We start from the raw sequence: 24,935 nt of genomic DNA on the forward strand, positions 1-24,935 counted from the left end.
ACAAATGCAGCAGACACCCTGCTGGATCCAGAGAGGTGGAAGTCAATGCTGAGTCTGCGACAGCATCGTTCAGCAGTGGTGGGTGGCGACCGAAAGCTCAGCTCAAGCCACAACAAACACGGACCAGAAGAGTGTGCAGGTGCAAGATTTAATAGAGTGAAAACAGAGCTCCCATACAATGGGAAGGGACCCAAAGGGGGTTGCCGTTCCCTGCTTGAATGCCTGGGTTTATATCCCAATCATTGTTCCTCCCCCTGTGCTCTCAGGAGATATATGATTTGACTACTTCTTTACCTCCTGATTTTAGCCCAATTTGTATTTTAGTGAGCCCTCTTTACTACCTGATTGGTGGGGTTTGAGCTGAGTTACAAGCACTGTGTTTAAAGGTGGGTGCGGTCACCTTCCCCAGCTAGGCTTAGGAATTCTTAGTCGGCCTAGGAAATCCAACTTGTCCTGTCTCTCGCTAGGAAAACTAATACAGACACTAATGGAGAAATAAAAACTAGAATAATGAGAATATTGCTATTCACAGGAAGAAAGCAAGGCTATGAATTTTGCTTATCAGTAAATATAGAGGAGCCATTATCTGTTTTTAGTCTTCAGGATTATCCCAAGGTTGAAGCACTGGGGTATAGTTTTTCCAATCAGGACAACCTTTAAATATGCCCCAAGAGTCCGATATATAGGCTGCCTTTACCCCTGCTTTTCACTTGAGCTGTCAGCATCCCTTGGTTAATGGATAATAGTACCATGGCCATTATCTGCCCACTGCTTCTCAGGTCTTCTGAATGCTGTGTCCTAGTAGAAAGCAGATCCTGGGACTATATGCAAGCCATGTTCAACTCACACATAGGAAGGAATTGCTAATAAGGGCAATGCACCATTTTCTAGCACAGAGTAGAACACACAGAATTGAAAGGAGAGAATATTAGTGGTGCCTCAATTCCTATTTTGCCTCTCACTATTAGACTTGAATGAGAACAGATGTATAACTTCAATCATTAATTAAAGATTGACATTCTCCACATATCATCCCTGACTCCAAAATTATTCAGTTCCAGTTTGAGGATGTTGTACAGTCTCTGCAATGTATGACTAGCTGTAGAATTCATGAAATTACTTCAGATTATGTGAGTAGGCATTATGGGTTGTAACAATTAAGAAATCTAGCTTGAGTTTTTTTAAAATCTGAAATTGGAGTTAAAAAGCAAAATTGGAGTAAAAACACTTCCCATCCATCCATCCATCCTTCCCTCCCTCCATCATCCATCCATCTATCCATCCATCATCCATCCATCTATCCTTCCCTGCTTCTATCCATTTATCCATGCCTCCCTCCGTCCATCTATCCATCATTCCAACCACCCTTCTATCCATCAATCATTTCATCCATCCATCCATCATTCATCTATCCCCAATCCATGTATCCTTCTACCCATCTTTCCTTCCTATCATCCTTCCATCTATCCTTCCTTCCTTCCTTCCATCCTTCCTTCCATGTTTCCATCTATCCATCCATGCCTCCCTCCCTCCATCCATCCATTCATCCATCCATTGTTCCATCCATTCAATCTATCCATTTATTCAACAGATATTGTTGATAATCTCTTCTCCCATAGAACTTACATTCTAGTGGGTAGAAACAGGGTAAGCAAGCAAACAGCAAACATATAATATACATAATGTATTGATAAATGCAAAGGAGAAGAAGAAAACACAGAAGGGCAAGAGGAAATATCAGAGGAGATGGATTAATTTTAAATAGGGTGAGGAGAAAGCCCTCTTTGAGAAGATGATAAGTCGGCAAGGAAATTAAAAATACAAGTCAGAGAATTATTCTAATATCTGAGGGCAGAACATCACAGGCAATGAGAATAGCAAGGGCAAAAGCTCTGGGTAGCCTTGAGCAAGTTCCTCCTCCCTCCTGCATAGTTTGATTTCCTCTTCCAGCAAATGTGAACAATAAGATGTTAAGAGTACCTACCCCAAAGGGATTATTTTGAGGATTCAACGACTTCACCCACAGGAAAACACTTCAAGTTGTCTGTGAGCACAGTCCACTCTCAATACATCTTGGTTACAATAATTATTTTTTATTATTGATCTTTACATACTCAGTGTTGGCAGAGTTTCTGGTGCTTAAAAAACATTTGATCAGATCAGGTAAGTGGAAAAAATTGTCATTTGCTTATTCAAGCCATGCTGTTCTGTGATATTCTGATCCTAGTTGAACATACAGAAATAAATGTCTAGAACAGCACCTCGATTCTCACCTACAACAGGACAAAGTTCACTGTGATCTCAGATAAGCTTGGCTAAAATAGGACTTGATGGAGATAGTCACACTTCAGCGAAGAAAGAGAATCCCCTGTGTAATGTCACCAGGAGATTCAACCTCAATATTCTGCATCGAAGGGATAGTCCTCCAAATGAGAGGATCTGCAGAAACAAAAAAACGGAGAAACTGTTCCATCAAAGCAACAGCTCTGGTTGAGAAGGTATTCTTCTCTGGTGGACTCTATGGTATCTGTGCTCTCTCAGCCTCCTCCCTGCAAGAACACAAGAAGGGTGCTCACACCTTGACCTTCCCTCAAACCGATACAAGGGCTTTGCTAGGAAGGAGGACAGACAGTGACCAGGGTACAGGAAACAACTCGGAATGACAACTCATGGTAAGCCTGGTGTCAGGTGAGGCAACTGACAAGTCTTGTCCCAATCCACTGTCACAACATCATGAGGTAGGAAACACCAGCACAATTGACAGCTTGGGGATTATTATGAGTATTAAATGAGATAATAGCACCGGCAAAGGGCTCAGGACCCTGGCACATTCTAAGCTAAGGTTCAATGGATGTTTGATGCGATGAGTATTATCATCCACTTTATAGGTAAAGAAACCAACTTAGAAAAAGTAGGAAATTTACCCAATGTCACACAGCTAAGAAACTAGTGTGAGAGTTGGATTTGAGGCCAGGTGGACTTACTCCTGAGCCCACCAACCCATTGCCTTCACTGGAAATAATGCTCATAGGAAGGTAAGCGGTTTAGTTTGAGGGAGAGTCCCATTTTATGTTCACCCTTCCTTTTTATACTAAGCAGCTGCTACTTTGTTAAGCACTGATAAAAGTAAGCCATTATAAGATGAGGAAAGGCTGCTGTGATACTAAGGGTGGGCAGGATAGATATGGAATATCATGGCATGAAAGCTACGCTTGAGATACTGAAACCATTTTTAAAAGCTGAAAAATCATTTTGGCTATAGAAACATTAGAAGAAATTCAAATTGTCATTTAATTGCAGACCTCGCAGTAATAAATGCCAGACAACTCTCTTTGATATATTTCATTAGATACATTAATCAGAAAGTATTGATTGTAAAGAGATGATTTAGGATTCCCACCTAGCCAGAGTTAAAACTTTCTTTCAACCACATATCTGAGATTTAAAGTAAAGTTACCACCACCTCCTGTAAGAGGCATTTGGAGATTATTTAATCCGGCCTCCCTGGCCTTCTTGCTTGAATGCTCTAAACACAATCCCACCTCAGGGCCTTGGCACCTGCTGTTATCAATGCCAAGAATGCTCTTCCCCCAAATATGCATATGGCATATTCCTCACAGCAAAGCCTCCCTTGACCCACCCTGTATAAAGGATCTGTCCCACTATCACCCACCACTTCCTATCCACTTTGCCCTACTTTATTTTTCTGTCTAGCATTTGTTATTGTCTGACACATGTATTTTGAGTTGATTTATTTCTGTTCTGTCTTCTTCCCTCCCTCCCTAAGCACGTGGAGACAGTAGCTTTGTATAGTATGATAACCCAAGCATCTAGAAAATGCCTGGCACATAGAGGACCACTAGATATTTATTGGATGCATGAATAAATGAATGCTCGCCTCCTGCCTATTGACAACACACCTTCTGTTACAATTCTAGCTCTACATCCAGAAGTTCAGACAATGAGCAGCAATTAGAGATGTGTCCATCACAGTGATTCCCAGGTACCCCAATTTTAACTTTCAGAACTGCCCCAAAATTGTATTTGAAGACACAAGTAGTCCCAGCAGCCTTCCAATCCTTCCAACTAACCCTCTACCAGTTTAGAAATGCTCCTAGTTAACTCCATGCCACTTACGGCCACACGATATAGGCCCTCCAGTTTCTGTTGAAGCTGAGGATGGTTGCCATCTCCTCATCACTCAATTTAAAGTCAAAGACCTGGAAAGATAGGAGTTCCAGGACATCATCAGTAAGGCCGTTACTGCTGTGACTGGAGACTGTCAGCCATTCTAGCAGGGAGTTCTAACAGCACAAACTGGCCACATGAGTTTTTTCCCATTATGTCCACAGGATACAAATCTTTCTCTAAATTAAGTCCTACACAAAAACCACAGTATTTGTAGTGCTCAGTGTTCCAGGGAGAGGGAGACGAGGCTCACAGGCACTAAGCCCCAGGTGTGCACAGGCCCTGTGCTCCATGATGTGCCCTTCAAGAGGACATTTCACCAAGGATAGTTCATACCTCCTCTGCTGCTGGGAGGTGAGCAGGGAGGCCAGGACCGTCTGCTGTTGTGTGCGGCCCAGGGCCTAGCTGCTCAGGGGCAACTAAGGGTCTTCTCGGTGCTGTGAGGCACAGCTGTGCTCAGACCTGACAGGGCTTCACCAGGACTGCCCCAGCATGTCTTTAGCCCATGAGTCATTAATCTCAGCTCTACAGAGCCTAGATCCCTGGGCTGGAAAATGATAGGGTGGTGGGAAGGGAGGGAGCCAAAGACAGTGCAGGGATGAGGTGAGAATCCTGGTGAGAGGGTCTGCCTGTCCCCCACTCCACTGAGGAATACCAGGGCCAACCAGCCGGGAACTTACCTGAATGTTCTCAACAATGCGTGTCGGTGTCACAGACTTGGGGATCACAATCACATTCCTCTGGATATGGAAACGGATGAGAACCTGTGCAGAAAGGGGACATCATGTTTCCACTCAGCTACACGGACCCCTCCTTTTATGGAAAGGAAGAATAAAACATCTCTGCAGCTCACTGTGGCTTCAGGTACAATCGCTGATACTGAGTGAGCCCTTCGCAGCTATTAGACTTGTGCCAGCCCCTCGCCTCATCTCTCCCTTCACCTTAGGGACAACCCTGTGATCTTTATTTTTTAGGAATAAAGAAAGCAGTTTGGGTCATAAGGCTGATCAGAGGTAGAGTTGGCATCTGTACCCATATCCCTAGACTCCAAAGCCACGCTTTGCGACTTGGCTGTAGGGCTTAAGAGGAAGCTGTGAGGCAGAGGCTATCTTTGTTTCAGTGATGGCTCTTGTGTTTCGGGGAGGTTCCAACAGACTTCAAAGGAAACACTATAGATGGCTTCAGCTCCTGTGTTCTTCCCCTTTAAGGAGTTAGTTGAGGAGAACACAAGAAATGAAACATGAGACTGGAAGAAGGAGTTGTTGGATAACAAGAAAAATAAAAATATGGCACCTGGGCTGCAGTTTTTTTGTGCTTTGCAGCAATATCCTTAATCTTGGGATCCTCCAGCAGGGAAGGGTCCTCTGGCTTGGCCCTAGAGGCAGAAAGATGCTGATGTGAACAATCACCATGGCTACCATGTATAGATGGACACCACTTCAATGAGGGTCTCAAGACTGATCATCAGAGCCTCTCCATCTGGGAGACAGGCAGGAGGACCTGGAAGCTTGGGTCCTTCCCCTGGGCTCTGAAGTCTCAGCATGTTGCAAAGACTGGTTCACTCTTGGGTGGTTGAACTGGAAATATTACCAGAGGGTCAAGCATGTCGCCCTTGTTGTTGTTGTTGTTTTGTTGTTGTTTAATTCCCATTTGTTCCCACAGTCATCCCATTTGGTTGTAGCAAACACATTACCTTACACACGTTTTTCTTTCCAGTGACTTATGGTCTCATACCAATATTTACCAAACATAAAATAATGTTTTTAAGATTATCAAGAGAAGGATCCACTGCTTGGAAGCCTCACCAAGGTCTATCCGGAGAGCCCAGGGGGCTGTAGGCCGTAACGGTGATGCCCTTGGAGTGGCAGTACTGGATCAGTTTCTCCTGCGTGAGGTACGGGTGACACTCAACCTACAACAGCAAACAATCCTCATCATGGGGAAAGCTGGCTGGCTTTTTGAGTTGTTCATAGGGAGTTCTACACAGACACCCAAAGACCACCAAGCAAAGGCCAAACACCTACCCACTGAGATTCTTGCTAAAAAATCCATGAGCTCAGCCTCACACCTCCCACAAGTGTCCTGATCACTGACCCCTGAGGTGAGACTCAGGGCATAGCATTGAACGTTCCTCCCAATGTTTAAGAAGTAATAGGGCAAGACCCTTACCTTATACTAAAGAGAATTTACCTGGTTAGTCACTGGTTTATATTTCAATCCAGGTTTGTTCAAGAGCTTCTCAATCTGGAAGTGGTTGAAATTGGAGATGCCAAGGGCTTTCACCAGCCCCTCATCCACCAGCTCCTCCATGGCCTGTCATAGAAAGGAAGACCTTTTGGGCAGCCCCAGAGGGACTACAGGGACCCTGGCTTCCCTTAGTCCTCCCTGGGGCAGAAATTGCTAAAGAATCCACCACAACAGGGTTAGCCGAGGCATTCACAGGAAGTTTCAGTCCAGGGCCTGGGTTCCCATCAGTGATTGGTTCCAGCCCTACTGCCCCTCCCCAGCCCAAGAAAAACTAGGAGTAACAGGTAAAGATTTTATTTTCTTGCCACTCGTAGCTTACACGTAAAGAAACACATACAAAATTATACTTCTCTACACAGGGGAAATATGAAAGTTTTGTAATACAAAAAACAAAAAATAAATAAAAATCAACATTTGCAAGTTTATGAGATGATTTTATTTTTAATGAATCCAAATGATAGCAGGGAGCTACTGTTGTGTGTGTGCATTGTACACCCAAACCTGGGCAAGCTGTGTTAGTCAGGAAGAGGCTGCAGCATGTGGAGAAGCCTCACTGTGGGTCCTGAGTCACTGTCTCCCACACCAAACTCGCTTTAGTTTGCAGGAAGGTCATGCATTCAGATTACGCCCTGGGAGGGTCACTCGGCCAAGGAGTTGTGTGGGGCTAAAACCTGACCCACCGTCTGCATATCCAGCCATGCTTCCCGGTACAGAAACTACAGGGACCCCCAAGGAAGGGAATCTTTGTATAATTTTTAGCCTATATTGGGCATTTTCCAAACTTGCCCAAAGATATCACATATGTTAGCAGCAGCCTCCAATGCAACATGTATTTATTAGCCATCTATTATGTGTTCTAGATCCTGCCCAGAAGTTGTCAGGATGTAAAAGTATACAATGTGCTTCCTTCTTCTGGGATTCTTATAGTCCAATTAAAGTGCCAGGGTTCCCTTCTATGGAGCCATCAACCATGACCCTGAGGCTGCCTCAGATAATATGACCGCGGCATAGACAGAGTCAGAAAGGGCAGAGAAGGAAGAGATTCACACAGCCTGCAGCCGTCAGGGCAGACCTCCAGGTAGAGTTTAAACTGGTCCTCAAAAAGGAAAAAAAAAAAGAGAGAGAGAGAGAAAAGGGGAAAAATATGAGCATATGAGACAGGAAGGCAGGAGCAAAGCCCAGAGGCAGGGATGAGCATGACATGTTCAGGGAACATTTTATCCAGCCCTTCTCAACTTTGGCTGCAATTTGGAATCACCAGGGAGCTTTAAAAAATACTGGTGGATGCAGTGGCTCATGACTATAATCTCAGCACTTTGGGAGACTAAGACAGGAGGATTCCTTAAGGCCAGGTGTTTGAGACCATCCCAGGCAACATAGCAAGACTCTGTCTCTACCAAAAAAACAATTTTTAAAAATTAGCTGGATATGGTGACAAGTGCCTATGATCACAGATAGTTGGGAGGATTGCTTGAGCCCAGGATTCCAAGGCTGCTCTGTGCTATGATCATGCCATTGTACTCTAACCTGGGCAACAGAGCAAGACTCTCTAAATTAAAAAAAAAAAAAAAAAAAATTGGCCGGGTGCGGTGGCTCAAGCCTGTAATTCCAGCACTTTGGGAGGCTGAGACGGGCGGATCATGAGGTCAGGAGATCGAGACCATCTTGGCTAACATGGCGAAACCCCGTCTCTACTAAAAAATACAGAAAACTAGCCGGGCGAGGTGGTGGGCGCCTATAATCCCAGCTACTGGAGAGGCTGAGGCAGGAGAATGGCGGGAACCCGGGAGGCGGAGCTTGCAGTGAGCTGAGATCCGGCCACTGCACTCCAGCCTGGGCGACAGAGCGAGACTCCATCTCAAAAAAAATAAATAAATTAAATAAATAAATAAATAAATAAATAAATAAAATTTACCTATTCCTGGCTTTCTTCCCCCAGAGTTTCTTACTGATTTTGTGTGAGTTGTGTAGGGAAAAGAAAGAAACATCAGACTGTTCCTGTGTCTGTGTAGAAAGGGAAGACATAAGAAATCCCATTTTGACCTATACCTTGAAAAATTGTTTTGCTGAGATGTTGTTAATGTGTAACTTTGCCCCAGTCACTTTGCCCCAACCTTGTGCTCACAGAAACATGTGTTGTATGGAATCAAGGTTTAAGGGATCTAGGGCTGTGCAGGAAGTGCCTTGTTAACAAAATGTTTACAAGCAGCATGCTTGGTAAAAATCATCGCCATTCTCTAGTCTCAATAAACCAGAGACGCAATGCACTGTGAAAAGCCACAGGGACCTCTGCCTTGGAAAGCCGGGTATTGTCCAACGTTTCTCCCCATGTGATAGTCTGAAATATGGCCTCGTGGGATGAGAAAGACCTGACCGTCCCCCAGTCCGTCACCCGTAAAGGGTCTGTGCTGAGGTGGATTAGTAAAAGAGGAAAGCCTCTTGCAGTTGAGATAGAGGAAGGCCACTGTCTCCTGCCTGCCCCTGGGAACTGAATATCTCAGTATAAAACCCGATTGTATATCTGTTCAATTCTGAGACAGGAGAAAAACTGCCCGATGGCGGGAGGTGAGACATGTTGGCAGCAATGCTGCTATTATTCTTTACTCCACTGAGATGTTTGGGTGGAGAGAAACATAAATCTAACCTACATGCACATCCAGGCATAGTACCTCCCTTTGAACTTAATTATGACACAGATTCTTTTGCTCACATGTTTTCCTGATGACCTTCTCCCTATTATCATGCGGTAGCTCTCCTACCGTGTTCTTCTTGCTGAGATAACGGAAATAATAATCAATAAAAACTGAGGGAAATCAGAGAGCGGTGCCGGTGCAGGTCCTTGGTATGCTGAGTGCCGGTCTCCTGGGCCCACTGTTGTTTCTCTATACTTTGTCTCTGTGTCTTATTTCTTTTCTCAGTCTCTCGTCCCACCTGATGAGATACACCCACAGGCGTGGAGGGGCAGGCCACCCCTTCAAGTTGTAGCCTAGACTTTAGGATTTTTAAACTCTTCAGGTGATTCTAATGCATAGCCAACATTGAGAACCACTAACGTAGATGAAGTTATTCAGTTGGGCAGTAGAGTTTAAAAGCTATGAAATCATAAGTTTCCTGAAAACTTCCGATTGAGCAATTAGATAATTTAAAAGCTTTTGTGCATCATAGGTCAGGTTAGCTTGCCTGTATTGGAACTTGACTTCTTTATACTTTTTCCTCTCCTCTGCTTCAGGGTGGTCAATGAGGTTTCTACTCAACTGGTGGTGGGTCTACATAAACATCCAGTGCTTTCATATTCAAGCCTGCTTGTTTCAAATCAGAGCCTCTGACCTTGATCACTAATATCTTTTCATGCCTTTCAAATGTTGTATTTAGTAGTCATCCTTGTATTCATTCAGGAAACATAGCACTGTGAGACGCAGGCTACATTGACATACTTGCCATACTTAATATCATCATAGGAGCTAAGACAGAAAAACTGATCAAATGCATTACAAATGACTGGGTACGGTGGCTCATGCCTGTAATCCCAGAACTTTGGGAGGCCAAGACAGGTGGATCCTTTGGGGTCAGGAGTTCGAGACCAGCCTGGCCAACATGGTGAAACCTCATCTCTACTAAAAATACAAAAAATAGCTGGGTGTGGTGGCACGCACATGTAGTCCCAGCTACTCGGGAGGCTGAGGCAGGAGAATGCCTTTTATTCGGTAAAGGGAGGTTGCAGTGAGTCAAGATCATGCTACTGCACTCTAGCCTGGGTGACAGAGTAAGACTCTGTCTCAAAGAAACAATGCTGTGCTTGTGGATTAACGCCTTTGAACAAACAATACACAGAAAAAGCTACATTTAATTGAATCATGTCAATTCTAAGCATTTCAGAAAGGTGAGGCTTAATATGTTTTCCTTGTAAAACACAATAGAAGCTCACAACTGCATACATCCTTAGACAGACAGCTACCAAGATAACATGGTTAACTCTTGGAGTCATATGCCACTATTTATTTATAACTTATTCCTCCACTTCGTTCTCTACTAGCATTTGCAAAAGAACATAATGGTATAATAAAAAATGACCAGAGAAAACTTTCATCCCTTAATTCATTTTGAATATGAAGGATGTGAAACAGGTCATGATTTGATCTGAGAAGCAGGTATCTTGCACTGACACCCGGGTTGGAGTGCAATGGTGTAATCTCAGCTCAATGCAACCTCCGCCTCCCAGGTTCACACAATTCTCTTGCTTCAGCCATCCAAGTAGCTGAGATTCCAGGCACACACCACCACACCTGGCTAATTTTTTGAATTTTTCATAGAGACAGGGTTTCACTCTGCTGCAACACTGGTCTCGAACTTCTGACCTCGTGATTCGCCCTCCTCGGCTTCCCAAACTGCTGGAATTACAAGGTTCCCTGATTTCTGGATGTGTGTTCACTGCCTGCCAAGCACCATGCCGACGGCTTTGGTGGTTGGACTTGTGATTCAGATGAGTCTGGTTCCAATCCCAGCTCTACCACACACATTGTGACATGACCTGGGCAAGTCACCAAACAATCTAGGCTTCAAATATCATTATTGACATTATTTATAAATGGGGATGTTAACCCTGTCTCATAGGGTTAAATGATTTAAATAGGCTTTATGACTAATGTTCCTGGCATGTAAACCATCTTAATCTTTATCACACCCTTGAAGATATACATTACTACTTTGTATTATAAGACTTTAAAGAAAAAAAAAAAGAGAGAAAACTGAGCCCTACAAGAGTTACAAAACTGACCCTAGGTTACTCAGCTGCTATGAGCAAACCAGGCCCAAACCCGCTGTTCCAAATGGCTCCCCTGGTTTGAGAACAGCATGTGTATTCCTCAAAGTGGGGTACATCGTATTTCCAGTCTTATTTGAAGACTCAGTTCTAGACTTGAAATCTAAATAGTATCAGATGCACCCAAAAGCCAAAGGTGATGAGGAAGATATTAGAAGAGCTAGAGAATCACAATGATGAAATTAGAAAGCATCAGGCACATGGCCTCTTTCATATCAACGGGAAGTCTCATGGATAACTGAGAATCTCTCTCCCAGCACACATAGAGGAAGCTGGAACCTACCTCCCAGGCATCCAAGAACGTTGCTTTTCCACCGATGACATTACCTTTATCATCTTTGGGGTAAAAGTCATCCCCAGACTGTAAATACAGAATGAAAAGTTTACTGGAATCTGCATCACGACACTTGGTTCTGTTAAACAAGGTTTCGGAGTCCTGACTCTTGCTAAATACCACATGGGCATACCAATTTTTCAGACTCTGCAGTACATACTACAAGAATGTGAGTTTAAATAAAATCTCTATATCTACTGTAGCATATTAATTCTTATATTTTAGAAATCACTGGATTGACTTTAAGATTTGCTGTTAGTACATTCCAGAAGCCACCTTTATCACCATGGACATTCACCTCATACACCTAGATCCTGTGTACACCCAAGGGCAAACTTTCACAACAACATCACTGGATAAGGATTAGATCTCCAGGGTGTGGTTTTCTGGGGAAAATATTGGCCAGCTTCTATCCTTGCAGCCTCTAGAAGAGACATGGAATAAGGGATGGCAGGCCATCAGCACTCCCGCTGGTCAGGAGGGGAGAGAGCTGGAAATTTCTCTCTCCCACCCCTCAGGAGCAGCTAGAGCAGAGCCCCAGGCAATGGGAGCCACGATGACAACTGGCTTCCTTCCAGCATCACCGCACTTGGGCTTTTCTCCAAGATGCCACTCCTGGGGTGTGCTTTGCTTAATAAAATCATTAAGCCCTGGATTATAGTTAAGCCAGAGTAACCGAAGGGATTTCTTGGGAGGGCAGTCCCAGGGCATGGAAATAAGACAAAGGTGATATGGCAGTTGCAACTTGTCTGTGCTGCCAGAAATCATGGCTTCTCTCAGACGTAACTACAAGAAAACGCAGGCATGTGGCCACCTCAGCAGCACACATGGCCTCAGCCTCCCTTCCACGCCAGCGTCTTTCTGCTCCAAGGTCTCTTCCTGACCACCTGACACTCCCAATTATGAACTGCAAGGTCTCCTGCTCCAGTCCATACCACCCCCCAGTCCTAGTGCAGCTAGTATTTTCTGACACCTGCTCAGAAACTAGAGGCTGAGAAAGGGAGTTGCTCAAACCTTGAATCCCTGTGGCCAGTGAATAAGATAGACGTCCAGATAGCTCAGCTTCAGGTCCTTGAGGGTCTTCTCAAAGGCTTTCCTCACAAGGGGTCCCTCAAAGAAAGTGGGCCACAACTGCAAGAGGGTAGCAATGAGCTATTAATACAGGGAAAAGGAAGGGCCACATTATACTCATTGTCTCTGCTCTTACATTTGCACCTTGATCTAACGTGGCACAGGCCATTTATAACAAAGCTGATTAAGATCCACGACACAGTGTGGAAGACCACCAGGGCTCAGCACGTCAATGACATGTCTTAAGTGTTAAAAGCAATTTACTTTTTCAACTCTCCTACTACTCTATATGTCTCTCAGATCATTTAAGTAAAGGTGGCCACAGATTTGAAATGTGTTTACCTGTCTCAGTCTCTTCCTCAGCTGTGGGCTCTCTGAGAGCAGGACTTGTGTGTAGCTTTTAAATGTCAAGCATTCCTAGGCCTTCGGGAAAATATGGTCCTTTATCTGTCCTATCTGATAGGTCCCTTATCAAGCCTGTCAGGCCCCAAATGATAACTTTATAAGGGCTTTATCCACACTTGGCTGCTACACAGTGGGGTCTATTTGTCCCACCAGATGTATGCAATATCCAAGTACCTAGAAACAGTGATTTTTCCTGCAAGTTGTGTATAATGTAAATCCAGTGATTCTCAACCCCCTCACACCCAACATTCTCTTCTTTTTTTATAACGTTGTGTACCTCACCTTTTACTAGACTGAATAAAGAAAACCATATGTGACAATAGAAAAATGCTCCTATTGTTTTCCAAAATGCCCCCTGGCTGAGAACCTCAAGGTCACAGCCGCTGAGACCACAGTGCTGACAGGGAGACCACAGTGCTGACAGGGAGGCCACACATCAAGCCCTGCCTGCACCCTTGGCCTCTGACTGCCTCTGGGCAGATGGTGAATCCCTCTGATGGGGAACAGGGAGGCCCAGGGCAGTGCAGGGCTCCATGGAGACAAGCCCACTGTGGGAAAACCAACCCGCAGGCAGGTGGCGCAGCAACAACATGTTCAAATATCAATAGTGGCTTGGAGTATGGATAGAATTGTATCCACGGATGTTATCAAGGCAGGGATGAAAAGGGCTACATGTAGAAAAGGCTGACAGAGTTCTCGCTGCCGACCCGACCCAGATACTTCTGCCTGCCTTCAAGTGAAGGCCTCCCACCCAATGCGCCATGTGCACCTTGCTGACGATGAACAGGTCCTCCCGCTTCACAGCCTGCTCTTGGATCTTCTCTTGGATGGCTTGCCCCACCTCATGTTCATTCTGATAGACATAGGCACAGTCAATGTGGCGATACCCTGCATCAATGGCCACCTTCACAGCTTCTTTCACTTTGCCGAGAGGTGACTGAAAGGCAAAAGAAAAGCCCATCACACACGTGTTATTTTTTATTTTTAAGCGATGGGGCCTTGCCATGTTGCCCAGGCTGGCCTCACACTCCCACGTTCAAACAATCCACCCAACTTCCAAGTAGCTGGAATTACACCACATTCAGCAACCAACATATTCTCTTATCCCCAGATCACCTTCAACAGGCTGCCCCACATGGCCCAGTTTCTCCAAACCAAGGCCTCACTGGGGTCTCCTGGGCCAGGGAATATCTGGCAAACTTTAGAAAAGTTTTCAAAAGAAGAGAAGGAAAGTGAGTTAATTTTATGATTATCTCCTTATGTCCTGTCCTAGTTAAAGTCAGTTCCCCTTTCATCCAGGTTAGTCCTGAAATGTCTTCAGGTGTGTCGGGGAGTGCAGATGGCTCCACTGCAACTTTCTGAAGACCCAGATGAAAGCTTGACTCTAAATAACCCAGAGGAATTTTCAGACAATATCCCCAAATGGTGATAAGGATCTGGAAAATGGTCATTACAGCATCAATTCAGATTCCAACAGTTACTGGGTGTGTGGGCCTAAGCAGGTGATTCAATCTCTCTCAACCTTGTCTGCAAAATGGAAAAAAAAAAATAGTACCAGCCTCATGAGGCCTTTGTGGTGATGACATGCTGCAATGAATGTTAAGTTAAGCACATCACCTGACACACAGTAAGGCTCTGTAGAGGCCGTTCATTATACAAGGATCCTTTCAGAAAAAAAAGGAGAAATAGAAAACCTTATAGGAATAGAGTTTGTTTTCCATTCCTATAAGAAGAAAGAGGGACGGAGGGAGAACAAGAGAGAGGGAGAGAAAGAAAGGAATGAAAGAAAAGAAAGGAAATAGAATTATCACATTTTGTTCTAAACTAGCCATGCCAATGATGGGGGCAAAAAGCACTTAAAACTTGATCTCTCACAAAATAGTCTTTTAAACGTCTTCTGTTGGGATATAAGAAGCATTGAAAAGTACATAAAACATAGATGCACAGCTGCCCTACCACCTGGACAAGAAACGGCTGCCACCAGGCATCCAGAAACACCCCTGTACCCCCAACCGCTATGCTACACCATCCTTCACTTCCGCCGCTAAGTTCATAATCCTTTATCTATCATCCCCACATGTCGAAGATGGCTCCCTTCATAATTCTTACATTCAATTCCAAAATTCTGAAACTGTCTGGTAAACTTACCCAGGGTGAGCAGAACCCTGGAGTTCTGGAAGTGATTATTTGGTCTGTTTATATAGGATTGAAGCTCTGATTTTGGTCAAATATTGCTATTCAACAAGAGACGCTGTGTGCATGAATCAAACTGGAAGTGATCTCTTTGCCCAGATAGACGAAGAATGTATCCTGAGAATGACCCAGTGCGGTAACAGAGTGTCCTGCCCTCCAGTTCAGCACAGGAGAGGGGAGTAACCAGGGGGCACAGAAGGAAAGAGCCAGAGGCAGAAGACTCAGAATAGGCATTAACCATGAGGGATAGGAGAGAAGAGGAATTCCAAAGACTGCTTCTGGTTGCTAGTTAGGGTAGTGCCATCATGGATGAAAATGGCAAAGAAGGCAGAGTGAGGTGGTGATGGAACAACTTCAAACTTAGCCTAAGAGAGGCTCAGGAACGTGTCTCACTGAGTCCTGGATGTGCCTTACCATGTTTTGCCAGCTGACATTAACACAGCCAGGTGGAGCTCATGACTCCCAGGCCAGGCTCTCGGCAGCCCCAGCACGTTGTAGATTTCAGTGTGTACAGGAACCACCTGGGGATCTTGTTAAAGTGGCGATACCCATTAGAGAGTCTGGGGTGGAGCCCGAGACTCTGCACTTTTTCTCTTTCTTTCTTTTACACAGGATCTCACTCTGTTGCCCAGACTGGAGTCAGTGGCACCATCACTGCTCACTGCAGCCTTGACCTCTCAGACTCAAAAGTCTCCACCTCAGCCTCCCAAGTGGCTGGGACTACAGCTGCATGCCACCATGCCCAGTTAATTTATTGATTCTTTGTAGAAATGGAGTCTTGCTATGTTGCCCAGGCTGGTCTCCAACTCCTGGGCTTAAGCAATTCTGCCGTCTGGATCTCCCAAAGTGCTGGGATTACAGGCATGAGCCGCGACACCCGGCCAGTTCTGCATTTCTAACAAGCTCCCAGGTCATATGGATTCTGCTAGCCCAAGTCCCACAACGTGATCTGCAAAGGGGTGCCAAGGACTTGGGGCTCTGCATCCTCTCGGCAACCACCCAGCCCACAACAAACCCACAGCCAAGACTCTGGGGAAACGTTGAGCCCAGTTAAGTGTCCTAGAGAGACAGAGAGAAACTGTCCTGGAAAAAAATTTTAAGTCCAACAGCTGCTTGAACTTTGATACTTGCTAGAGAAGCTCTCAGCACTGCTGGGAAAGCCAGCCTTGGAGCTTTGCAGCCTGAATCAGCTCTGAGAAAAGAAAACAACCGGAGTCCTGGCTCCAGGACTGAATCTCACCTCTCCAAACCCCTGCCCGACCTCCAGGCTTTCCTGGCTGAATGCAGACATAGAAAACACCCAAACGCCCCTCCAGGGAAGAAGGCTGTGCAAAGATTTGCATATTTACCTGCCACGTGCCCAGGCCCACAATGGGCATCTTGGCTTTGGTACTGAGCTCCACAAAGGTGGCCATGGTTGGTGCAGAAATGATTCTGAGTGAGCAGGTAGAAGTCTGACGTCCTGCTGTGTCCAGAGTTGGTTGCTTCTGGTGGGTTCTTGGTCTCGCTGACTTCAAGAATGAAGCCACAGACCTCCGCAGTGATTGTTACAGCTCTTAAAGATGGTGTGTACGGAGTTTGTTCCTTCAGATGTGTCTGGAGTTTCTCCCTTCTGGTGGGTTCGTGGTGTCGCTGACTTCAAGAATGAAGCCACAGAGCTTCGTGGCGAGTGTTACAGCTGTTAAAGGTGGTGCAGACCCAAACAGTCAGCAGCAGCAAGATTTATTAGGAAGAGGGAATGAACAAAGCTTCCACAGCTGGAAGGGAACCCGAGCAGGTTGTTTATTCCATTATTTATCCCCGCCCATGCGTTGCAGATCGGTCCATTTTGCAGAGCACTGATTGGTACATTATACAGAGTGGTGTTTGGTGCATTTACAATCCTTTAGGTAGACACAGCTCTGATTTGTACATTTTTCCAGAGTGCTGATTTATGCATTTACAATCCTTTAACTAGACAGAAAAGTTCTCCAAGTCCCCAATTGCCCCAGGAAGTCCAGCTGACTTCACCTCTCAATCCTCCCTCTAAACAGGACATCCTAACTGCTGTTGGGAATTGGGCGATGTCCACTCTAGACACTTCTTGCTGGATACGGGTGAACAAGAGGCCCTGCAGTTGTAGTGTCCTTCAGAGGGGAACTCTTTAGGCCAGTCAAAGGGCCAGCAGGTCAGTCCAAGGGTCCTCGGTACAAGTTGTTAGTCGAGCACACTTGGGGTTCCATTTGTAAGACCATCTGTAGCTTGATGGTCTCAATCCTAGAGGAAACAAATTTACAAGGAGGTTAAAAATACAGGGCCCAAAGGTGAGTAATAGCAAGATGGCTGTCACGGGCCTAGAAAGGGGAGAAGCCATGTTGCCCGACTCCAGAGGTTGGCATAAGAGTTAGAAAGGCATTGTCTGATTTCAGAAGCCTTTTCCTGTAAACGTCGGGTGGCATCTCGTACTATCCCTGACTGGTTAGTGTAAAAATAATACTCTCCCCCTAAAAAGGTGCAGAGCCCTCCTTTCTCAGCAGTGAGGAGATCAAGGTCTCAGCGGTTTTGGAGAGTCACTGCTGCCAAATAGTCTGGGATTGTAGAGTAAGGATAGATTTCGTTGTTTCTTGCAAACATTCTGAGAAATCCTTTGAGAGTGTGTGGTAGTAGGATAATGAAGTAGATAAACTGGCTATTCCAGTTCCTGTAGCAGTAGCCGTTCCTAACCCTATAAGTAGGGGTAGTAGTTGTATGGCTCTGAGCTGATGGACTTGAGTTTTGAAGGGCACTGATAGGGTCTGATTTCCTGGGGCAATGTTAATGTTGGGACTTAGGAAGACTAAGGTGCAGGTGCCTGTCCACTTAGTGGGGAGGCAGATATAGGTTGACGTTACACAGAAGAAGAATATGCCTTGCTGGGTAGTCACAACAGGGTGCGTATATTAAAAAGGTGTGTGAGTTTATTGTTTTCATTTTCCCATATTTCTACAGGACTTGCCAGGGTAAATCCAGTGAGTGTCCGGAAAGGGGTGTTGGGAGCAAACTGAATGGCTCTCTGTGTTCTATTTTCCCATTGGAGAAAAAACCGTTTTGTATCTACTAGGAACCATTCAAGAGAGTGCCTGAAAGATGGGATGAGATGGGATGAAAGATTCGTGCGTTTTTACAGAGTGCTGATTGGTGCATTTACTATCTGCTAGCTAGGGAGAAATGTTCTCCAAGTCCCCACTCGACTCAGGAAGTCCAGCTGGCTTCACCAGTCACTGCTTTTTGTTTGTTTGTTTTTGAGACGGAGTCTTGCTCTTACTCCCAGGCTGGAGTGCATTGGTACAATCTCGGCTCACTGTTACCTCCATCTCCCGGGTTCAAGCAACTCTCCTCCCGAGTAGCTAGGATTACAGGCGCCCACCATCACACCAGTCTAACTTTTGTGTTTTTAGTAGAGACAGACTGGTCTCAAACTCCTGACCTCAGGTGATCCGCCCACTTCGGCCTTCCGAAGTGCTGGGATTACAGGCATGAGCTTCTGTGCCTGGCCACATCCTGCTTAAGAACGCTGGTGCTACGTGCTGTGGGAAGAGCTGGAGCCTGGCCACAGTAGCTTCCCTGCCCTATCCAAACAGGAAATCCCTTCCAGGCTTTTGTGAGATTGATGATTGTGTGAATGAATTATTACACATGGCAACCTTGTGTAAAGTTCTCTTACGTAAGAGTATCATTGGCATTTTTGTTTGTTCATGATGAGTCAAGAAATTCAAAACAGCCCTAAGTTGGAAAGTAGTGAGGGAGAGAGAAAGGAAGCAAAGAAGAGTAGGGGGAGGGAGGGAAGGAATGAGGCAAGAGTAAAGAAGAGAGAAAAGAGAAAGAAAAAGAAGGGGAGTAAAGGAAGGGAAGGGAGGAAGGCAGGAGGGCAGGAAGGCAGAATGGCAGGCAGGCAGGCAGGAAGGAGAAAGAAAGAAAAGAAAGAAGAGAAAGAAGGAGAGAATGAGAGAAAGAAAGAAAGAGAAAGAGAAAGAAAGAAAGAAAGAAAGAAAGAAAGAAAGAAAGAAAGAAAGAAAGAAAGAAAGAAAGAAAAAAAAAAAGAAAGAAAAGGAAAGAAAGAAAGAGAGAGAGAAAGAAAGAAGAAAAAGTAAGAAAGAAGTCTGGCCACATGATGAAACCCCATCTCTAATAAAATACAAAAATTAGCTAGTCATGGTGGTGAGAGGTGAAGCCAGCTGGACTTCTGGGTCGGGTGGGGACTTGGAGATCTTTTCTGTCTTACAAGAGGATTGTAAAATGCACCAATCAGCACTCTGTAGCTAGGATGGTAAAATGCACCAATCAGTGCTCTGTGGCTAGCAAGAGGTTTGTAAAATGGACCAATCAGTCCTCCGTAAAATGGACCAACAGTATTCCTTAAAATGGACCAATCAGCAGGAAGTGGTCAGGGAAAAATAAGGGAATTAAAGCTGGCCGTCCCAACCTGCAGAGGCAACCCACTTGGGTACCCTTATATGCTGTGGAAACTTTGTTCTTTTGCTCTTCAAAATAAATCTTGCTGCTGCTGACTCTTTCGGTCTGTGCCATCTTTAAGAGCTGTAACACTCACTGCGAAGATGTGCGGCTCCATTCTTGAAGTTTGCCAGATCACGAACCTACCGGAAGGAATCAACTCCAGACACAGTGGTCATGTCTGTAATCTCAGCTACTTGGGACGCTGAGACAGGAGAATCGCTTGAAACTGGGAGGTGGAGGTTGCAGTGAGCCGAGATCATGCCACTGCACTCCAGCCTGGGCAACGGTGTGAGACCCTGTCTGAAAAAGAAAGAAGGAGAGAAAGAAAGAAAGAGATTAATCAAAGCAAGGGAAGAAAAAACAAGGACTTTCTTTCCCTGTGATGGTTTCCTCTGTGAAATGGAGTGTAGAGAGGAGAGGTGAGAAGCAGCGTTTCCATTTTAAAAGTAGCAATTCCAGGTTCAATGCAGAGATGGTCAAATCCTGAGCTGATTAGAGTTAGCTGTAACTAGTTGGTAGTCAGCAATCTAGGGAACATGATAAAGGCCTGTGCCATGCTGTGACACACCATGACAGGCCAGGGCCACGTCACAGCATCAGCTTCAGCTTGTGGGGTAGTGGGTTTTTCTGTTTTTTCGCGTTCTTGTTTATGAAGTGGGTTTGCTTGAAAATTGAAATGGACTTGAATCTCTGGGCTGTGGCTTATGACAGCTCTTAGAGGGCAATTGGCATGATATTTTGCACCTATGAGTGAAATATCTTAAATTTCATTGATGTTTGTTAACTTATCTACTTCGACATTAATAATACATGTATGGGCTGGGCATGGTGGCTCATGCCTGTAATTCCAGCACTTTGGGAGGCCGAGGAGGGTGGATCACTTGAGCTCAGGAGTTGGAGACCAGCCTGACCAACATGGTGAAACCCTGTCTCTGCTAAAAATCCAAAAATTAGCCAGGCATGGTGGCACATAGCTGTAGTCCCAGCTGCTTGGGAGGCCTGAGAATCACTTGAATCTGGAAGAGAGAGATTGCAGTAAGCCAAGATCGTGCCATGCACTCCAGGCTGGGCAACAGAGAGAGATTCCGTCTCAAAAACAGATACATAAATACACGCATGCCTCATCATCTGGTGGCCACAAAGTCTCCTGGATCTGCACATGGGGCACCTTATTTTCCCAGTGTATACTGGATGACATGCAGGGCTAGTATTGTTGAAATAGTAAATCCTTAGTGACTGTCAAGCTAAATAACAGAGAGAGGGTCCCTAAAAGAAAAATATTTCTCTGGGAGAAGAGCACTGCAATGGGAATATGCATGCCAGAGGAAACTATGTGTATATTTGGGGAATAAAGAAGACAAAGATTTTTCAGGGAAAAAATGAGGATTATCGAATTGCTTTGAAATAATTAGCCTTGGCTACAAAGATCAATCATGAAAGTGTTAGTCTGAGATTAGACAGACAGTTGTTCAGAGGTCCTTGCAGAGTATGTTTTTTACTCAGTTGCAATGGCCTTTGTTCAAGTTTGTGGTTTTTGCAGTCTTTCATGGTAATTTTGGTTTTCAGTTGTACAACCATTAGAACCCTCCTTTCATGGCCTTCTGAGCTGTATTTGTTGTTGTTTTTTAACATTAGTGACTCCATTTTGATTCTGACCATTTTTACGTGATGCACAGAAAAAAGAAATGTGTATTATTCATGATAATATTCCTTCGAGAACCACTTAACTATGAATCGGTGAGGAGGGAGATCTTTTTTAGATAATTGAGATTAAGAAGGTATATCGATTAGCTGTTTTTCTGTAACAAACCAACTGGTTATAACAGCAACCATTTATTTGCTGGTGATTTTGTGGGCTGGCAGTTTAGACAGGAAGCAACTGATAAGGCAGTTCAGAACCACGTGGTGTCAGCTGGGTTTCCTCACCTCTGTGGGCTTCAGTGGGGTGGACCGGGTTGTCAGGAAGGCAGGGACCCCTCTTCACATGTTTTTCGTTTTCCATGAGGCTAACTTGGACTTGGTCATAGGTAGCAGCATTGTCGGAGGCCTACTCTCGGAATGTGAACAGTGTCACTTCTGTCACCTTCTATTGATCAAAGCAAGTCTCAAGGCCAGAAAAGGGCCAAGGAGTAAGGAAATAGATTCCTCCTCTTGAGGGAATTGGTTACAGGGAATTTTGGCTAATTTTTTTTTTTTTTTTAAAGGCAGAGTCTCTCTCTGTCATCCAGGCTGGAGTGCAGTTGCACAATCTCGGCTCACTACAACCTCTGCCTCCTGGGTTCAAGGGATTCTCCTGCCTCAGCCTCCCAAGTAGCTAGGACTACGGGTGCACACCTCCACACTCAGCTAATTATTGTATTTTTATTAGAGACGGGGTATCACCATGTTGGCCAGGATGGTCTCAATCTGCTGACCTTGCGATCTGCCTGCCTTGCTCTCCCAAAGAGCTGGGATTACAGGTGTGAGCCACTACGCCTAGCCAAATTTTAGCTATTCTTAATCAACCCCAGAAGGTTTAATAAGAACTTTGATTAGCTCCTTTCTAGCTTCATGAATTTACCAATCTATTCCTGGTTTTGCACCTTTAAGAAACTCTCATTTTTTAAATCTGATGAACATATGTCCATAAGATGATTTACTTTGTTAAAAATAAATAGATAAAAAGTTGAGAGAAAATTATTTTGTAGAAGAAAAATGAATGAGGAGTAGTGTCATATTTCCTTCTCACATCCATTTCTCTAAGAAATGGATCTGTCGTTAAATGTGTGCCCCTAACCCATACTGTTTGAATATAGAGGGCTGTTGGCCATGGTCTGTGGATTATTTATAATCAGCAGCAAGGGGTTACAGTGTAATAGCTTACAATTTGGTTGGGTGGGACCACGGACTAATTGGAGTTTTTTGTTTCAGTCCTCATAACTTATTTGAAGCAGGAGGCTTGGCTGTCCACCCTTTGTACTTAGTACACCAAACATCTGCCCAGCCACTACAGGGACTTTTAAATCTCCATATTTACACTTGCTTGATTCTTTGTGGTATGGACATAGACACTTATCAACATGGGATAGCTTCCTTTGAATCTGCTCCTCTCCACACGGATGACTGAACAGGCATCAAAGAGAAGGATTAAAAAATGACTAGCCTGAGTTACATTGATGACAAGATGAACTTCTGTTGAAAAAAAAAAAGAAAAAAGAGAACAAACAAGTGATTATTAAGGGGATTACTTCTACCCAGTGGGTACAGTGGTCTATTATTACTAATAATTATAACGACCAATTGGAGGCATTTCAGTGTAATCGATCTGAACACTTTGAAATGGTCTCAGCCCTGGATTGCTTCCTCTAAAGGGCCATTTACTTAGAACCTGCTTGTTAGATTTTTTACATATTAAGCAACTATCTATAACTTGCTTGGCCAGGGTGTCAATTCCTATACACCCATAAATCCGGAGAACTGCATCGCACATTGCTTGGGGTCCCCAGTGGGTCCCTTGACATAATTGAGACAGACTTCCCTCATGAGAGGTTTTGACAACATTTCCCTTTAATCTGGTAACATCCATTTCCTTTCCACATTTTCTTTAGCTCCTATTTTTATCAACTTTTTTTCAATGGAAGAGAAAACAGGGGTTGCAGTAGGAGGAGGAAGGCATGGAGTTAAATGGAAGAAATGGCAACTTGTTTTGCTATTTGATCTGCAAGATTATTTCCTCAACTTGTGAAAGAAAAGTCCTTTTAGTGCCCTGGGACATGTACAATAGCTGTCTCTTCTGGCAATTGGAGATTGTTGAGGACACGAGCATCAGTTCTATTTGAACCAAATCTTGGCCTCTACTATTGATAAGACCCCTCTCCATCCAAATTTTTCCAAATATATGTGCCACCCCAAGGGCATATTTAGATAGTTTTTTCTTGGTTTTGTAAATGTCCTAAAGCTTGGCTGAGTGCAAACACTTCACACCCTTGGGAAGATCAATTATCAGGCCACCTTCCTGATTTTACTTTTCAAGCATCTTTCCATTAATCACTGAATACCTATTATGTCTTTTTCTTTTAATCACCTGGGAGGATCCATCTATGAATAAGTGCTGTCCTGTCTTGAAGGGAGTTTTTCCTAAGTCTGCTTGAACTTTGGTATGGTAATTAATTAGATTTAAACATGTGTGCTCTCATTTTAAGTTTGGATTCCCTGTTAAAAAGCCTGCTGGATGAACTGAATTATTAGTAGTTAATATTAAATCATCTCTTGTCTCCTACCTTATTCCATGCACAAGAATTAGCTGCTTCAAGGATCTAGAACTAGAAATACCATTTGACCCAGTCATCCCATTACTGGGTATATACCCAAAGGATTTTAAGTCATGCTGCTATAAAGATACATGCACACGTATGTTTATTGTGACACTGTTCACAATAGCAAAGACTTGGAACCAACCCAAATGTCCACCAATGACAGACTGGATTAAGAAAATGTGACACATATACACCATGGAATACTATGCAGCCATAAAAAAGAATGAGTCCATGTCCTTGTAGGGACATGGATGAAGGTGGAAACCATCATTCCCAGCAAACTATCGCAAGGACAAAAAACCAAACACCACATGCTCCTACTCATAGGTGGGAAGAGAACAATGAGAATACTTGGACACAGGAAGGGGAACATCACACACTGGGGCCTGTTGTGGGGTGGGAGGAGGGGGGAGGTAAGCATTAGGAGATATACCTAATGTAAATGACCAGTTAATGGGTTCAGCACACCAACATGGCACGTGTATACATATGTAACAAACCTGCACATTGTGCACATGTACCCTAGAACTTAAAGTATAATAAAAAAGAAAAAATATTTAAAAAAGAAATAAATAAATTTAAATTACTAAGATTAAAAAAAAAAAAAAGAATTACCTGCTCCTCTTATTGCGGCGGTCTTGCAAGGCTCTCCTCTCCTCTTTGCTGGGAATCCAGATTTATTCGTTACAACAGGTGGGCCTTGGTCTCCCTCACGCTAGGGGCACGGTAACTAGACAGTAGGATGCACCCCTCTGGGCGGGGCGACCGAAGGCTCCCTTCCCAAAGGAGAATATTCAAGCGCCAAAGTTGGGCGCCAGAACTGTTAGGAGTAACGCTCAAAACCGTAAGGAAATTGAACACTTGAACAAAGGATTCTTAGCAAAGCAATTTTACTTCTGCACCAAGGGGT

General features: G+C 44.4%; 1 protein-coding gene across 1 annotated transcript; it reads right to left on the reverse strand.

The window, feature by feature from the left end:
* Positions 1 to 2,115: 2,115 nt before the first annotated feature.
* Positions 2,116 to 17,059, reverse strand: LOC105471447 (aldo-keto reductase family 1 member B10-like). The gene is made up of 10 exons (XM_071094482.1): positions 16,607 to 17,059; positions 13,834 to 14,001; positions 12,603 to 12,719; positions 11,538 to 11,615; positions 6,379 to 6,501; positions 5,994 to 6,100; positions 5,482 to 5,563; positions 4,869 to 4,952; positions 4,138 to 4,220; positions 2,116 to 2,439 (listed from the first exon to the last, which is right to left on the reverse strand). Exons 1-10 carry the CDS (start codon positions 16,670 to 16,672, stop codon positions 2,397 to 2,399), a joined length of 951 nt encoding a protein of 316 aa, XP_070950583.1. The 5' UTR covers positions 16,673 to 17,059; the 3' UTR covers positions 2,116 to 2,396.
* Between the last annotated feature and the right edge of the window lie 7,876 nt (positions 17,060 to 24,935).

Source organism: Macaca nemestrina, chromosome 4, assembly GCF_043159975.1.
Source record: "Macaca nemestrina isolate mMacNem1 chromosome 4, mMacNem.hap1, whole genome shotgun sequence".
In the NCBI taxonomy this organism is placed as follows: Eukaryota; Metazoa; Chordata; class Mammalia; order Primates; family Cercopithecidae; genus Macaca; species Macaca nemestrina.

Coding starts and splice junctions, on each gene's coding strand:
- LOC105471447 (XM_071094482.1), bottom strand. CDS start 16,672: ATGGCCACCTTTGTGGAGCTCAGTACCAAAGCCAAGATGCCCATTGTG. Junction 14,002..16,606: donor TGGGCCTGGGCACGTGGCAG/GTAAATATGCAA, acceptor TTTGCCTTTCAG/TCACCTCTCGGCAAAGTGAA. Junction 5,564..5,993: donor GGCTCTCCGGATAGACCTTG/GTGAGGCTTCCA, acceptor TTCTGCCTCTAG/GGCCAAGCCAGAGGACCCTT.